At 52.2% G+C, this 17,826-nt stretch overlaps 1 protein-coding gene across 1 annotated transcript in view; it reads right to left on the bottom strand.

The window, feature by feature from the left end:
- Positions 1-745: 745 nt before the first annotated feature.
- LOC122484982 (heparan sulfate glucosamine 3-O-sulfotransferase 3B1) overlaps positions 746-17,826 on the bottom strand; it is a 40,245-nt gene continuing 23,164 nt past the window's right edge. The window contains exon 2 of the mRNA XM_043583167.1: positions 746-4,817. Coding sequence (XP_043439102.1) covers positions 4,199-4,817 — 619 coding nt within the window. The 3' untranslated portion in view covers positions 746-4,198. The remainder of the gene's footprint in view (positions 4,818-17,826) is intronic.

The following is a 17,826-nucleotide window of genomic DNA, read 5'->3' as shown; positions in this document are numbered from 1 at the left end:
GACCCAGCATTATGAGGGTAATCCCGGCAGTAGTAACCACTATCTGAAACGCAGAGACAGCTACTGATCCAGACTTTCCAAAAGGAGACCCAGAGGTACAAGGGGGTGAACGGCTTCATAATTGCCTTGGTTGGTGAAAGGTCAATGTGCTTGATCAGAGAGATCCAAAGTCTCTCGTTCCAGAATGGAATGATAAGAAGCCTATGCCCCTAGTGGGGAGTCTCAAATTTTTGCATGAATCAGAATCAGCTGGAGAGCTTATTAAATCCCGCATTTCTGATTCAGTAGCTCTGAGGTGGGGCATGCCTAGCAGGTTCCCAGGGGATACTGATGGGGGTCCAGACACCACACTCTGAGAACCATGGCTCTCAAGCTTGGCTACATGAGAGAACCACTTGGGGGTGCCTTTTCGGTTACATTATCTTATTTTTAAACATTCTCCAGCTTTTCTGTGACCTAATGGACAAATAAGATTGTGTAAGCGGGCCTCCCCGCTGATCTCGTAGCCTTGAGAGTCATTTACAAAGAACCTGCCTCACATATTTGTAGATTAGTTGGATTTTGAAGTCTGCCAATCAACCTACCCTCAGAATGCCTGTGTGTGTGTGTGTGTGTGTGTGTGTGTGTGCGCGCGCGCTCGCGCGCGCGGGCACCCACAACCGCACGCATCTGATTGGTTATTCAACAAACCCGCACAGTCCCCGTCCCCCCGCAACACGCCGTAAGACATAAAAGTACCCACAAGTTGGTAAAATATATTTTATTCGTCCATACAAAGAAATAGTATGAATTACCAGATTTTCATTTTCCTAGAAACCTCTTTTCTCTGTGTAAAATTAATCTGTGTTATACATAGGACAAAATACTTGATTTAGTTGTTTTTTTTTTTTTGTACATATTGGCTATTCTAACATCCAGGTTATAGAAGACACGCCACCAGAATTTGCACAGTATTTCAGATTCCTGGGCTGAATGAACTCCGTCATAAATTAAGGTTACAAAAGCGAAAAAAAAAATCTAACCACACCTTTAAGTTTAAGGGACCATCCTTCTCGAGAATAACGAAAAAAAAAATGACACGGACATCTCTGTGTTTGAGACCCACGCTTAAGTATCTCTAGTTTATCGGAGCCTTCCGTTTTCCTTTCTTACGTAAATAAATATCCTGGCAGGATCTGAAACTTTCTCCAAAAGTCTAAACTGTCACTCGAAATAACTTCCAAAGAGAATCCTATGAAAAAGATAATTTCTCTTCCTCCATCATCCAAATAAGTATTTCTTAGGCAGCCAATATACCTAAATACCTTTCCAGGTACGACCTACCAAGTTACCAGACTACGATACAAACACCTCCAAGCAAGCACGGATTTCTGGGACAGTAAAAAACCTCCCATTTTATTTTTCTTTATCTTTTTTGCTTTTAATAAAGAAGACAAAACCGAGAGGGGTCAAGTACCCCACTGAATAGCAGAGCTTTAAACTGGAAGAAACCCAAAACGTGCTGAGACAAAAGGCCGAAACATGAAATGGGTGTTTGTCTTCTAACAGCTAAAAAACTTGAGTCGGTGGCCTTGGAGATTGCTAGAACAGGAAGAAACTCAAGGCTGAATTTTATGTGTTTGTGTTGCTTAACTCCTACAGGAGGAAGGCATGGGGGTTCGGGCTCTACAATAACTATCACACGATGAGGTGTAACCTGGGGGCAGATGTCGGGTCTGGATCCGTCAGGAATTACGAGCCATCAGACCTCTATGAAGAGATGCGCAGGAAGTTTGATTTATTTGTCTGCTCTAGAAAAACGTGCTCTAGTCCGTCATTGCTAATTAGCGCCATCTGTTTGGATTCAAGGATTTGACCCAGAATAGAATCTTGACTCGCTTCAGGGCTCATGACTCAATGACCCTCCCCTCCTTCTATCTGAAAACTTCCTGTTTCTGTTTTAAGGCAGGGAATAAACAACTTCATCCAAATTGTCCAGCCTGGAGAGACGGCGGGGACCCGAAGGCGGACTGCTTTGTCGCAAGCCCTCCTCCGAACCTTTCTGCAACTCTGCATCATGAGCCCTGTCGGGGCTCGCATTTGGCCAGAGTGTGGCCAGGGCAGGGTGAGGCGGAGGGGGTGGACCCTGGCTTTTACTTGAAACGATACTCTGTTACTGAAAAGCAGCATCGGTGGTTTTATTTCCAGTGAGCTTTCGGACTGGAAAACCACACGACCCATCAGCACCCTTCTGGACCAATCGGCACCCTTCTGCAGACGTCTTGATGCCAAAGCAGCAAGAAGGGAGAAAGACCCACGCCAGGGTTAGGGTGTTCCTCTAAATGCAGGTGCTAAGCTACCTGGGAGAGGCAGTGACAGAGCTTTGAAACGAACGGAACATCTGAGGATCGCACGGAGCCCCCCCCCCGGCCCATCGTCCTACACAGACCTCACCCGACCCACGATCGCTTTGCAGCTGAGGGCGAGCTGGGCGCACCCGGGCTGAAACGTGTGGGCAAACACAAACCAGACATCACCTAATGACCAGTGACATCCTGACCGATTGCTAAAGAGGGACCATCTCTCTCCTTTCATACAAGTGTTCGTACTCTGTCGGGCAAGTTATCCCGCAACGACACACGAAAGCGACTTCGTGACCATCACGCCCCGACCATTCTGCCGAGACGCGTTACCTTCCCGCATGTGCCCCGGCGAAAGCAGAACTCGAATCAAAACCCTCTGATGGCAGAAGCAGTTGTGGTTCGGAAAACAGGATACGGGGAGTATGTTCGTTACGTGACACTGCTATAGGATTACCCAACTGCCACAGGCTACGTCCTCAAAAATGATCTCCAACTGCTCGCTCGGCAGAGAGGTACCGGGCGGGGGGGAGCATTCGGCCATCAGCAGCAACAACGCTGGAAACCTTCTGCCGGGACCTAGCTCAAACAGGGGGACATCTTCACAACTGGCAGGCGTGAGTGTCTCCAGGCAACACGGGGCCAGCTTTCCCAGCCTGTCTTTACAAGAGCCACTCTTCGTTCTTGCAGCCTGGCCGTCGGCTGCAGACTGTGTTGTCAATCTGGGATGAGCCAGGGATTCCGAGGAGGAGAGTTCCAGACATCAAGCGAGGGGGCCACGACTCACTTCCGCTGGCCGCCTTTCTGGTGGGGGTTTGTCTTTTCTCCCCTCGGAGGTGGTCTACTCCCACAGTCTACTGGGATGTGCCCAACTGGGGCTGGCTGTGCACCTAGAAGCACCTTGGCGGACTCTGATGGGGTGGGATGCACTTGACCCCTCTGGACCCGTGCGGTCTCTGCCAGGAGATTCTGCTAGCCTAGGGGATTTCTTTGGTGTGTCAAAGCAGAATTGTCTGGCCTGGAGAACGGGGCATGGCGATGCGTGCAAATCAGAGGTCGTCTTTATTTCTAAAGCAGCATCCCAGCATCACACACACACACACACACACACGGGGCCCGGGAAGGAGGAGCTACCGTCTGCATACGCTTCGAGCTGCTTAACGAACCAGGGACTGGGGCAGAAGACGACACAGGGCCATCTTTCAAAACCCCATGCCCAAGTAAACGTTTGGACCCTGGCACGAAGGACTCCCCAGAAAGGAGGCGGGCGTCCCCGCAAAGGCAGGGATGTCCCCCACGAGCTGAGCAGACCTGGGGGAAAAGCCTCAGCGCTGTGGTTTGGCGTCCACGTCCTCGGAAATGTCAACACAGGGGCGAGGAAGCTGCCACAGGAGACGTGACCCTCTGGGGGGAAGGGAGGGGGGTGTCGCGTTCCTGCGAGGTGTGCAGGCAGGGACAGAAATGGGAGCCGCCCTAGGAGACCCAAGACACAAGGAGACGGCGAGCGAATTCAGCCAGCGATCGGAGGCTGCGTACCCGTAACGACAAAAATCTCAAGTTGTGCTTTTCTTCTTTTTAAATAGAATGGGGGAGGGGGGGCGGGGGGGCACACGGAAGCACCATCAACTGTGAGGAAAAGAACCGATGAGACGCTTTGGAATGTGAACGGGTTACGAAGCTAAACCCTCTGAAGAGTGTGGCTAGGCAGCTTAGTGAATTAATTGCTTACGAATTAAAAATAAATTATTATAAAATAGATTTCTGTACATTTTACATACATATAATCTCTGTCAACATAGAAGCCAAGTGGGAAAGTCACATCGCGCGGCGGGATGGGGGGGGGGCGGGGGGGGGTCCCGTCAGTCCCAGCCGAAGTCCTGGCCGGTCATCTGGTAGAACTTCAAGTTGAAGGGCCGGTAGAAGTCGCGCAGCAGGCGCACCACCTCGCGGTCGATCTCCGGGTGGGTCCTGCCCTTGGTCTTGCCCAGGCAGTGGGGCTTGCTGCTGCCCTCGGCCTTCTTGAGGCAGGGGAAGCCCTTGGTCTTGTTGAAGTAGAAGTGCTTGTCGGTGATGATCCTCTTGAGGCCCAGGAAGTCCTGCACGCGGCCCAGCTCGCCGGCCGGGTCGCTGATGAGCCGCTCCCCGCTCACGAAGAGCATCTGGCCGATGGGAAAGTGGCGCAGCCAGTGCTCCAGGTGCTTGGCGTAGATGCCGATCTGGATGGCGCTCCACGACGTGTCGATGAGGCCCGTCGTGCGGTTCTTGAACGTCAGGCTCTCGAAGGTGGGGATGTCGGGCCGCTTGGACAGCGTCTGCGTGTAGTCCGAGATGGCCCGGGTCACCGGGTCGCGCACCACCACGATGAGCTTGGTGTCCTTGGACATGGCCGAGATGCGCGCGGGCGCCTCGCGGGTCACGAAGTAGCTGGGCGTCTTCTCCATGGTGATCTGCCCGTCCAGGGTCCTCGGCATCAGGTCCCTAGGGAAAAGCAAGCAGAGCAAAGTCGGCTCAGGAGGGGACGCCTCTTTGGCCGCGCGTCTCGTCTCCGAGACGACACTTTCGATCCCGGCTTCCCCTTTGTTACCGGGAACGGCTGCAGAACCGCGAGAGAGTGCCAACAGCGGGTCGTCCCCGGAAGGTACCTTAACATCCCCACGGAGGCCAGATGCTATCTCCGTGAAATATGACAGCACCTTCCTCCGAGACAAAAAGAGGAAGGAAGAGAGAGGAGTTTTTCCCGATCTTGTCATGGGCACCACCCGACTCACTGTGCAGGCTGCCCAGCTTTCCGGACCGCCCCAAACATCAGGGGTCACAACACAAAGGCCCCTGGCCTCTGGGTATGTACCCTTCCTGACCACAGCACCTGGAGCCCCCAGAGACGGTGCCGTCCGGGAGTCCCCACCAGCCTCTCTTCGTGTGCTCACCAAGCCTGGGCACATGTGCGGCGGGAACCAGGAGGAAGAGGTCCCCCTGGCCCATCCAGGCCATACCTGCTTCAACGCGGCGACCACGGACAAAAACGCCTTCACGGCAAAAAGCACGCGGCAACCTAAAACCCAGGTGAAATCGGATGGACGTATATAAACGGACGCAAACTTGCCAAGAGGAAATTCCCAAGACCCAGCTCTAGAAGCTTCCAAAAAATACTTCAGATTCCATTAAAAAAACAAAAGGGCTCGTAAGATCTCTATCACAGCCTTAATTTAAATAAAAGTATGCCAACAAAACTGTTAACAACCTATAAGAGATGCAGGCCATGATATTGGCACCAAAAAGCTGCTTTGGGGGCACCGGCGGCGGAGGGGGCCTCAGTGGGCTGAACATCCGGCTTTGGCTCAGGTCATGATCTCATGGTTCGTGGGTTTGCGCCCCGCGTCGGGCTCTGTGCTGATGGCTCAGAGCCTGGAGCCTGCTTCCGATTCTGTGTCTCCCTCTCTCTCTGTCCTTCCCCCCACTCACACTCTTTCCCTCAAAAATAAATAAACATTAAGAAAATCTTTACAAAGGGACTCCTGGGTGGCTCAGTGGGTCGAGCGTCCGACTTCGGCTCAGGTCTGATCTCACGGTTCGTGGGTCCAAGCCCCGCGTCGGGCTCTGTGCTGATGTCTCGGAGCCTGGAGCCTACTTCGGATTCTTCTTTCTCCCTCTCTCTTTGCAACTCTCCCCCTCACGCTCTCTCTCTCTCTCTCTCTCTCTCTCTCTCTCTCTCTCAAAAATAAACATTAAAAAAGAAAAAAAGCTGTTTTGTGGTGGCAGTTAGCTTTGCAAATAACAGTAATCGATGATGGAAGGTTGTGACTTACATGCTCCCTGGCCTGGAACATTCCACCACGTGATGTGGGAACAGTGGTACTTCGTTCAGCGTGTCTGTAGGAGGTTAGTAAAGCCAGAGCAGTTTAAACAGTTAAGGGACGTGGGCTCAGACATCAGATCGCCTGGGTTCAAATCCCAGCTTTCAGCGTGTATGCTGTGCCACCTTGAGTAACTGTCTTACCTTCTCTGGGCTTCTCCTCCTCCTCTGTAAGAATGAAGGTGACAGTACCTACTTCATGGAAGTTGGATGAGGAGTAAGACCATTAATGATCATAACATGCTCTGAACACGCTTAACATATGTAATTAATACATACTAACTGCTGCTCCTACAAGAGGATTATTTCCAGTATTACTGTGTTCAGCCCGCAGTTTACAGCACATGGTGGGACAAAATTGAGTACATGTGTGCACATCAAAAGGAAGGGAGATGTGTTAACTAACTGGAGACTCAGTGTTGGTCCCGGATGCACAATCTTCCATTAGCCATGGGATAGAGATTTCTACGTGGGCCCGGGAATTTTAAAGAAGGCCATTCCCACATCATTTCTGACCAAATATTCACCTCCCAGTAGGACATCCTAAACCTCCAGCTTCAAGCCACCCCTCATCTACTGAGAGCACAGCTCCTCTTACTAATAAGCACATTTACGGAAACGACAGAAAGTTCTATCGCACAAGCCAGAAAGGGCCACATGCTGGGAGAGCTCCTTCTTCAAAAACAAGTTCGGGGGAAGGAGGTCGTCCCCCAGGAAGGCCGCTGCACAGCCCTGGAGCCATCCCTGGCTTGCCCTAAGGCTGGACCGACCCACTTTGCCCATTAACCACTTAGGTGAACGTGGCAGTGTCGTGGGGCTGATGGGATGGAGGGAAAAAGAGCCCTGGCTCTCAGTCTGTTCTGCGTTTCACTCAAAAGCAGGTGGAGTCTAGGGGCGCCTGGGTGGCTCGGTCGGTTGAGCGACCAACTTCGGCTCAGGTCACGATCTCGTGGTTGAGGAGTTCGAGCCCCGCGTCGGGCTCCTTGCCGTCAGTAGAGAGCCTGGAGCCTGCTTCGGATCCTCTGTCCCCCTCTCTCTCTGCCCCGGGTATTAAGTCACTGGCAACTGGACATCTGGATCACGACCTGAGCTGAAGTCAGCCGCTTAACCGACTGAGCCACCCAGGCACCTCCTCCCAACCCCACCGCCGTGTCCTTAAAGAAAGGGTCTGGCAGCAACCGAAATGGCTCACTGGGCCACGGGAGTAAGACACCACAGAACAGAGCTAGAAACCGGGAGAGCCTCACTATCCCCAAGTCCAAAGGCAAAACCTCCTTGGCCACAAAGAAGGATTCCTTGAACGGCGGACAGATTTCCTGAGCTTGACCGCCTGGGGGTCACCCAAGCCATCCTGGCTGCCACCAGCTCCAAGGGATCCCTCTCTCCCCAGAATGGTCTGCAGTCTGCACACATGTGGCAAAGAGCACACAAGGGGCCCCCAGGACTTTCTTTGATCCTGCAAATGACAGCCAGCGGACTCGTGCCGTGACAGACTGTTCAGCCCCTGCCCACTGGAGCCTGTGGGCTGCTCTCCCCCCTTGCTTCGTGGCTGATGGTGGAGTACACAAGTGGGTTCTCCCTCATCTCCGCACATGCCTCCTGAGTCCCTTCCACAGGCTTCCGGGGCGGGGGGGGGGGTGGTCCTCCATGGCGGGCCCTGTGCTCAAGACAGAGCCACCAGCTCCCAGCACAGCCCCGTGGGTTCACTGGGTGGGGAACACGGCTTGAGGACCGTGTGGGAAAATCCCTGGCACCGAACCTTCCGGCAGCTTCCAGGCAAGTCCCCTTCCCCCCGCTCCCCGCCCCCTCCCCAGGTCCTGGAACGAAGCCTTTTCCATTCTCTTCCGGGGGCTCCCTCCTTCCCCCCTCCCTTCCCCGGCCGGGCTTCTCGTCCCAGGCTTCTCGTACCCAAAACCTCTCTGGGCACAAGTAGCACCAAGAAGAAAGGAGGAGACGACGACATGGCCAAGGGCAAGCCCCTCCCCCACGCGTGGGCCCTGCGTGCCCCTCCCAGTGGCCCCAGCAGGACAAGCCGGCCTCAGGCCAGGGGGGAGGTTTGCAGCTTAATTGAGCGGCTCGTTATGCAAGCCAGTTTCTCAAACTGATCATCACAGCTAATAATTATATAGTGCTTGTGAGCCTGCGGAGAAACTCTCTCGTGCATTATCTGATTTAATCCTCACGACGCGCCTCTGGGGGGGGGGGTGGGGGGAGGTCCTGCGATCCCCAGTTCACCAATGAAGAAACACGCCGAAGGAGAGAGGGTGGCTCCCTTGGACACAGGTCACCGACCTACAGGTGGGTGGTGGGGGCCCAGTCACCCCTCGGAGGCTCCTTCCCCTTCCCAACCTCCTGTTTCTTCTCAATCTGATGAGGAGCACACAGGGCCACACACACGTCCCCTCTCTTTAAATAGATACCTGCCTCCCCTCCCCCCCTCCCAGATTAGGATCTTAATAATAGGTATTTCAGTGCTAGAATCAGAGGGCTGTGATCGTAACTGTTCAAATAGGAGTCAGATTTCAAAACAATAGACGTCGTAGGCCCACAATCTCCGGCGGTCAGCCGAGCCTGGGAATATTAGCGATTGTGGGAACAGATCTCCCCCTCCGGTGCCCGCCCCAGCCCCCTCTTCCACATGCGGCCCGTGTCACCATCGGGCACTTGTGAAGCCCACAGGGCTGGACGGTGCCTTTGCTGCAAGTCCAAGGAAGACACGCTCACACGCACAAGAAATGCCCTTAGCAGAAGCCTAAGGGATCCTGACCAGGCAGATCCCCCAGGTCAGAGAGCAGAAAGGACCCCACTTCTTCAACGAACCCTCAGATGCCAAGGCAGCCGTGTCACCGCCATCAATACCCAGCAATGACCAGCACAGTGATCTTCTGGGAATATCAGTGACACCCCCCCCACCCCAAGAGCTGGGCCACAGAGCAGGATACCGGAGGCCCCAGGGGGGCTGGCTCTAATATGTTCCTCTAAAAGCAGACAATTAAAAACAAACCTTCAGGCCCAAAGGCGTAGGAAACTCGAATGAACCAGAGTTCTAAAAAGCCTGACAACAGTGATGTTCTCCAGCAGCCAATGTGGCCCTAATTTTCCTGCCCTGCGTCTCTCTCTCTCTCTCCTCGGGTGACGCCCCTGCTCCCGTGGTCCAGCAACTGAACTTACTGTTTGAACTGGCAAATTACACAACAATAAAAAGGACAATTATTCAAATGGGTGTAACCTTCTCCGCACAGCCTGGCAGATGCCTGAGACATTTATGCAAAGCGGAGGGAAGCGAATGCCCTCCAGCGGGGGAGACAAAGCTGTGAGCCACAGTCGGTCGGGGAGGGCCAGTCTCCCACTCAGACCTAAGAGACCGGGGGAAGAGACCAGGGAACATTCGGCCTGCCCCTTTCTCCTCCCCCTGCCAGGATGACGAGGGCCTCGCTCGGTTGCAGAAATACCCCCATGTTGTCCGAACTCCGACGAAGATTTTTTTTCGTTTTCAACATTTCTTCCAGGGGTTAAGCGGCCAACTTGGGCTCAGGTCAGAGCCTGGACCCTGCTTCAGATTCTGTCTCTCTCTCTCTCTCTCTCTCAAAAATAAATAAACATTGGGGCGCCTGGGTGGCTCAGTCAGTTGAGGGTCTGACTTCGGCTCAGGTCACGATCTCACGGTCCGTGAGTTCGAGCCCCGCGTCAGGCTCTGTGCTGACAGCTCGGAGCCTGGAGCCTGCTTCGGATTCTGTGTCTCCCTCTCTCTCTGACCCTCCCCTGTTCATGCTGTGTCTCTGTCTCAAAAATAAATAAACGTTAAAAAAATTTTAAATAAATAAATAAACATTAAAAAAACTAAAAATAAAAATGTCTTTCAAACTTACATATAGTAACTCATCACCCTTGGTGTCTAGCTTTATGCATCAGTAAATGCTCAATCGGGACTTAGGTATTTTGACCTCACGGGTATAACCGTTGACTTAAAAGACAAAAAAACCAACTCGTCTCCAGGAGGGCCTCTCTTCTGGTTCTGGTTCCGCTCCTAACTGGCATGACCCCCTGGCCGCATCCCTGACACGTCGGGCCTCAGCTCCCGATCTGTAAAGTTAGTATGACCAGGAGGCTGCCAGGCTCGGGATATTCCGACAAAGGGTGACCCTCCTGGGGCACAAGCCAAGAACCGGTTCTGCTATATTTACTTTAGCTTTTCCTTGAAGAAGTGGGAGCCCAGCCTCTGAGAATTCGGAACACAAAAGCAAGAACGGAACAATCCTCACAAAGCAGAAGAATCGAGGTTTCTAGAAAGGTTATGCCCCCCACGCCTAAAACAAAATAAAATAAAATAAACCAAACCACCTCCTTCCTCATACCTGCACAGTCCCAAACCTGTCCAGGACCTAAGGATGTCCCCTTCAAAAGGCAAGTCGGGGTTCCTGGGTGGTGCAATCGGTTAAGCATCCGACTTCGGCTCAGGTCACGATCTCACGGTCCGGTCCGTGAGTTCGAGCCCCGCATGGGGCTCTGTGCCAACAGCTCAGAGCCTGGAGCCTGCTTCGGATTCTGTGTCTCCCCCTCTCTCTGCCCCTCCCCCCAGCTCACGCCCGGTCTCTCTCCCCAGCTCACGCCCGGTCTCTCTCTGTCAAAAATAAATAAAATAAACGTTAAAAAAAAAAAAAAAAGGTGAGGCAAGCAGAATGCCACCTGATAAACCCACACATACCGGAAGCTCCACGCAAACACAGGGGGATCTGCAGAGATTAGGGGGAGAGGCGACACGAACAGACGGTGAGGGGCACAGGGGATTTCTAGGGCAGGGGAAACTGTCTGCCCAAGCCCATGGGATGTACGCACCGAGAATGAACCCTACCGAAAACTGGAACTTGGGAGACTATGACGTGTGCAGGCAGGTTCATCAGTTGTAACAAATGTCCCTCTCGGGTGGACGATGTGGATGGTGGGGGATGGTCCCGTGTGTGTGTGTGTGTGGCGGGGGGGGGGGGGGGAGTGTCTAAGGGAAATCTCAGCACCTTCCCCACCTTCCCCTCAATTTTGCCACGAACCCGAAACTGGTCTCAAAAAATGAAATTTACTTGAAGCCGCAACACGAACCCCAAAGGACCCGGAGGATCTCATCGGGCTTCAGCTTCTTTCCTGTGAGCTGTGGTTTCCTCCTTGGGGAATTCATGGGGTCTCACGCCCTCCCCCCGCTAAGTCTAGGTCACCACCCTATGGGGACTTCTCGCCTTCTCGCCACAGTCCAGTCCGTCTACACTCACTCTCCCTCTGAGCTGAGGGCTCTTCCTGGGACGCAGGTTGCCCAGCTGCGTGGCCCGGTCCACTCTGGCCCCTCCACCACCACCGCCTTGCCCCAACCACCCAGGATAAAAAGAAAAACCGAGATTCTTAAGACATACGAGACAAGGTCTGAGAAACATGTCAAGCTTTCTGCCTTGAAAATATATGCACCCCCCCCCCCAACACACACAAAGTCTTTATTTTATGGAAGGACACCTGGATCACTAGGAATGGGACTGCTCTGTCCCCTCATCTTGCAGAGTTGGGGCTGTCCAAGCCCCTCTACTCCCCAGGGGAGGAAGGGAAGGAGCCAGAGCCTGCTGGGGGCTTTACTTCAGGCTCAGTGCTAGCTAAATGCCTCAGTATCCCCACTGCAGGGAGGCCAACTTGACAGGACGGGGGGGGGGAGCAGCAAGCTCAAAGCTGGAAGACAAGTCGCTGGCAGGTTGTGGGGAGGAGGTGTCTCCCCCAGGTTTCTTGGGCACTTGGTACCTTAGGCCACATTAAAGCATTTTCAGAGGGAAGGGAAAGAGGAGGTCCCTGGGTCATTACGGTCCTGGTCGCTGGACTTTGGTAACAAGTGTGGGCTAATCTCGTACCTTCTTCTGGGGGCCTCTCTTACCAACCCTAATTATCCGGCACCCCCTAAAAAAACTACCCCCGCCCCCCCCCCGTGTCTTTCCATCTCGTCACCTTGTAAGTTATAGCGCACCTCCAGGGTCAAACACACACAAGCTGCAGCCTATCAGCCTCCCCTTTCCTCTCCTACAGAAAGCCCAGGCACCCGTGGACAGGGAAGAAACTTCCAGAAACCCTGACTGTGGACAAGGCTGGAGAGACCTTAACTCCCAACAGTGGGTCTTAACTCTGGGTAAGTTTCTTCTTTAAAGCCGCTTTCTAACCGCCCCCCCCCCCCCAAACCCCGAGGGAGGCCGGAGGAAGGGTGGGCGGGAGATGCGTATCAGCTCTGGCCCCTCCTTATCTGGAACCTTCTTCCTTTCCTAGGGAGCCTCAAAGCCCACCCGTTCAAAGAGCCACATCTCCATAAATAATTATCTCCATTTGGGGGAGATGTTTGCATATCAAAGAACTCCTTTGGGAGGGTTTTAAAAATAATTTAAAATGAAATTGTAAATAGTCTGCTGTTCTCGGGGTCTCCCGGGTCCCCAAGCTGGATCCCTAGGGCTGCCGGAAGTGATGTCATGACTCATTACAAAGTTTACTGGGGCCTCTTCCCCCTTCCTTTTATTTTTATAATTTTTTTTAAGGTAATGGGTAGAAAAGAAGAAAAGTAACAAAAGGCTGGACTCCCCCACGCCTCCTCCTCCTGCAACCCTCCCCTCTCCTTTCTCCAACCCCCACTGCAAGGATTTGGCCTCCATTGTCCTAGAATTTCAATACTGCTCAGAAAATGAAAAGCCCCTGAATGCCATAAGGGGGTGGGGCGCAAAAGAGCATCTCGCTCCTTTGGGTCAACTCAAGATGCCTTTCTTTTTGGCAGAATCCTCTGTTATAGACGCTGCTTCACAAAGGCCTGAGTTCCTGTTCCTGGAAGGGGCTGGGGGGGGGGGGGGTAAGTGGTGAGGGGGAGGGAGGGAGAGAGGGTTTCAATTAGAAGCTAATAGGCTTTTGTGATGAGCTCTCTGGGGCACCGCTCCTGCGTTTATTGGACCTGACTGTGTGCCGGGACCAATCCTGTGCAACCAGAGTAACGTGTCCCATTTCCCGGAAACAAACACACGCGGGCGCACGCACGCACGCACACGCACACACGCACACACACACACACACTTTTTTTTTTTGATCATTGGAAAGAAAAAAAGTTTTCAGGGAAGCGGACTTTTGAAGAAAGTTAATCCAGCCCTGCTGGTGGGGCGGAGAGGGACAGGGCAGAGGACCGAGCGTGGAGGAGGGGAGGAGGGCACCTGACCCCAAGTGAGCAAAGCCCGAGGTGACGAGGTCCTGCTCCTGCTTTGCAAGGCTTCCTGGGCGGAGACGGGGCCAGGGGCCAGGCGGTGGTCTCTGATCAGTGCTGGCTTGGGGGTCTGCACAGGCTCCTGGGGCAGGGAAGCCTCAGCACTGCGGCGGGGGGGGGGGGGGGGGGGGGGGGGGGACACACTTGCCTGGCAGCACAGGGCCCGCCTCGTGTGTGTCACAGGCTCCTGTAAATCGCTCCCTGCCTCATCCCGAGACAATCTGCCTTCCCTGTGCCCTTGGTAACTCGGTGCAAATGTTTGTAAACAGGCCCCCGCCCAAGAGCTGCAGAAAAAACTCAGCACTAGCTGTGGACACAGAGCGAAGGGCAAGCACTACCGCTTACCGGGGAAGCTGGGGGAGGGAACACACAGGGCAGGGGGGCAGGGGGAGGGGGCTTTCTAACACTGTTAAAAAAAAAAAAAAAAAAAGCAGAGGCTACAGAGCTCATGAGACCGTGCGTTCTGGCTCCCGCTTTGGACAGGAAGGCACTCAAAGCTTTGGGCTCTGTTTCCCTCTATATGCAAGTTAATGGGTTGGTCTAAAAGGATGTTCTTGGGCTCTCAGAATCTGAAAAATGACGCTGATCATCTCCATCTCTCCCCACCGCACCCCTCCTCCATCTCCTGTTCAGCCAGCAGTGGTCTGACCCAAGCTGGCAGGGGTGAAGTCGAACCGGGATGGAGAGATCTGTTTCTTTGACATGCATTAACTACATCTCAGGGGCACCGGTATAGGCCAACAACACCTTGGGGTGGAATTCAGACAGAGGCCAATGTTCAACGGGCCCGCTTATTAATATGCACCCGCTTATTAAATAGCCTGGTGCCTGGTGGGGTGGAAAGAAAAGCAGGGTTCAGGGTCAGGCTGTGTGGCCTCCGGCAAAGTGCCTAACATCTCGGAGTTGCCTTTCCTCATGGGTAAAGGGGAAAGATTTGTCCTGCCTAGTTTACAAGAAAATAATAATAAAATTGGATGTCATCTGCAGGTGAATAAAAGCTCTTAAAGCAGCAAGACCCTACCCAAAGGTAAGGTGGAATGAACCCCACTCGTATGTCTTTATTATCTCCTCTGGCTTGTGGCTGTAGATCCTAGGGGTATTTCTGCGGAAATACTGCTAAGGAAAAAGAAAATACTAAACTGGTTCTCAAATTCAAAGGCTCATGAAAAAACAAGCTATCTGAAGAAGTCTCAGCTTCCCTTAATTCTCCACTCGTGCTATGAAAGAGCTCATGACTGCACCTTCTTTCCTAGTCCCCTGGTAGGACATCAGAGACAAAGGAATATTGAGTGCCCATTCTTGGGTTGACTTCAATGAATGAGTGTGGTGATCCAAGCCACAGAAGAATGGAAAATGAGGCAGCCTTTAATAGAATAGAAACACAACCTACTTGGGAAGATTCTTTCCTTTTTTTTTTTTTTAAACATGGCAGAGAATGTTTACAAGGATCAAACCAGCCACAGTTTGGGGGCGGGGCGGGGGGGGGGGGAGTCCATCTGAGGCTGAAGGAAAGAAATAGCCCACTGGCTGAAACCAGACCCACCTAGTGAAGACTTGATATCATCAGTTACCTTCCTGCCTCCCGGCTGTGCGGCCAGTAGGAGTTCGGGACCAGAGAAATCCCAGTCAACTCTAGACAGAAGTCCAAGATAAGGGCTCCATCCTTCCCCTCGACTCAACAAACAGGACCCCGTTTTATGGTTATCAACTGAAAACCGTATAAAGTGAACTAGGCCAATAAAAATCCCGAGATGTAGGTTTAAAGTCAAGCTAAAGTAAAAGGAAATGAGTACAAATAAACGTCCCTTATCGCAGGCTTGAAATAGCTCAAGAACGTTTTAGAGAAGAAAAGAAGTACTTTCTACCCAGAGAGAATATCCAAGGGAGAGGATAAACTTCAGAGGAAACTGCTGACAAAAGAAAAAATTGCTGGTTCTTATCTCACACTCCTGACCGTCATCAGTTGGGCTTGACCAAGTCCTTGAAACTGACCCACAGGGGTCTCAAGAAAATGAGTGGCACCACATTGCCGATGGAAACCCCAGAGACACTCGCCAAAGTCCCCCAACTCCCCACCCCCCAACCGTTTTTGGAATTCTCAGCTTAAAAAGTATGGAAGTTCACCAGAGTCCGTTTTCAGCAGAAGAAAAGTCCAACTTCCCCAATTCCCATCCGTTCTTTGTCATGGTCCGCCATTTTTTTTTAATATAGAAAAGCAATAAATTTGGAACAGATTGTAGAGTCCAACTTGACTGTGGATTTCACGTCCAAGGAAGGACAGGAGGGATGGAACGTGCTGGGAGGCTGATGCTACGCTCCAGGGAGTGTGTGTCCCATGGTGATTTTTTACATTCAATGAGAAGTTTTTGGTGGATGAGCCTGCCTGCCTGGTGAGTTTTAGCATTTCCAGCAGTTCTGTGCTTTTAGACACAGCGCTTTCTCCCCACCGACACCACAATCCCCCAAGGGAACAAAACTTGAAGCACCAAAGAGATCAAATAACTAAATGGTGAGTGAGAGAGGCTGCTAAGAGTTACAAGTCAGATTAGCCTTTTACCCTGCATCAGCCTGAGCGGAACACTAACCCTGTAACTATTTTTAAGCTTAATGACTATTTCTTTTTTAAATTTTTTTTTTCAACGTTTATTTATTTTTGGGACAGAGAGAGACAGAGCATGAACGGGGGAGGGGCAGAGAGAGAGGGAGACACAGAATCAGAAACAGGCTCCAGGCTCTGAGCCATCAGCCCAGAGCCCGACGCGGGGCTCGAACTCCCGGACTGCGAGATCGTGACCTGGCTGAAGTCGGACGCTCAACCGACTGCGCCACCCAGGTGCCCCGCTTAATGACTATTTCTAAGAACAAAACGTTTGGTACAATCTTACTGCCCTCCATGTTTTGTTTGTATCTGTTTGGATTGTGAATGTTAAGGATTTTTTTTAAGTTTATTTACTTATTTTGAGAGAGAGAGAAAGTGGAGCAGGGGCAGAGAGAAGGGGAGAGAATAAGAGAATGGAAATCCCACGTAGGGTCCGTGCTGTCAGCGCAAAGCCCAACATGGGGCTCGAACCCATGAACTCTGAAACCACGACCTGAGTCAAAGTCGGATGCTTAACCCACTGAGCCACCCAGGCGCCCCAAGGACCTTTATCTTCAAAAGGCACACAAAACAGCAAAAAAAATGGATGTGCTTGATGTGCAAATAATGTGCTTGATGAACAAGTAAATGAATGAACGAACGTAAATGAGCCAGCAATGCTTGAGGCTAAATGACTGGAAGCCATTTGCAGATATCCAAAGAGAAGAGGGCGCAACCTGGAATGAGAAATTACTGTTTGGGGCCAGGTTGGAAAACGGTGATAATCTCAGAGGCGCCTGGGTGGCTCAGTTGGTTAAGTGTCTGAACTTCAGCTCAGATCATCTCCCGGTTCACGAGTTGGAGCCCTGGTCGGGCTCCATGCTGACAGCTCGGAGCCTGGAGCCCGCTTCGGATTCTGTCTCTCTCTCTCTCTCTCTCTGCATCTCCCTAGCTTGTACTTTCTCTTTCTCTCTCAAGAATAAACATTAAAAAAAACAAGAAAGAAAATGGTGATGATCTCCTATCCCGACGCCCAAAGAAATGGACTGTGCCTTATTTTCACTGTGGCAACAATAAGTGGGCTGTTTTCTTTTAATTTTTAAAAAATGCTTATTTATTTTTGGGAGACAGAGTATGAGTGGGGGAGGGACAGAGAGAGAGAGAGAGAGAGAGAAAAGGAGACACAGAATCCCAAGCAAGCTCTGTGCCGTCAGCACAAAGCCCCATGCAGGCTCGAACCCACAAACTGTGAGATCATGACCTGAGCCGAAGTTGGATGCTCAACAGGCTGAGCCACCCAGGCGCCCCAGTGGGCTGGCTGTTTGATGAATGAAGTAGGTAAGTGGGTAAATGGACAAATGCTAGACCGAAGCTGGATTTGATCTAAGGCGGTGAGAAGCCACATCAGACGGAGCAGGGGGAGTGGCACAGAGATCTATTTGGAGTGTGGCCGATGGAGCTTCCCAGCAACACATATTGAACAGATCTGGGCTCCGGGAGTCCTACTGGAGACTGATACAAGGAGACGTCAAGAGCGGCGCCCGGGTGGCTCAGTCAGTTACGCATCTGACTCCCGATTTCAGCTCAGGTTGTGATCTCATGGTTCATGAGTTCGAGCCCCGCGTCGGGCTCTGCACTGAGAGCTGGGATCCTGCTTGGGATTTTCGGTCTCTTCCTCTCTCGCTTTCTCCCCAAAATAAATAAACATTAAAAAAAAAACATGAAGAAATTTAGAAGGAACAAAAAAAGACTGCCAACGGCGGGGGGGGGGGGGGGGGGTCTTCCTTCCAGTTAGCTGACT

This window comes from Prionailurus bengalensis, chromosome E1 (genome assembly GCF_016509475.1).
Source record: "Prionailurus bengalensis isolate Pbe53 chromosome E1, Fcat_Pben_1.1_paternal_pri, whole genome shotgun sequence".
NCBI classification, from domain to species: Eukaryota; Metazoa; Chordata; class Mammalia; order Carnivora; family Felidae; genus Prionailurus; species Prionailurus bengalensis.
The sequence above is the reverse complement of the archived record's forward strand: the minus strand, read 5'-3'. Positions and strand labels throughout refer to the sequence as shown.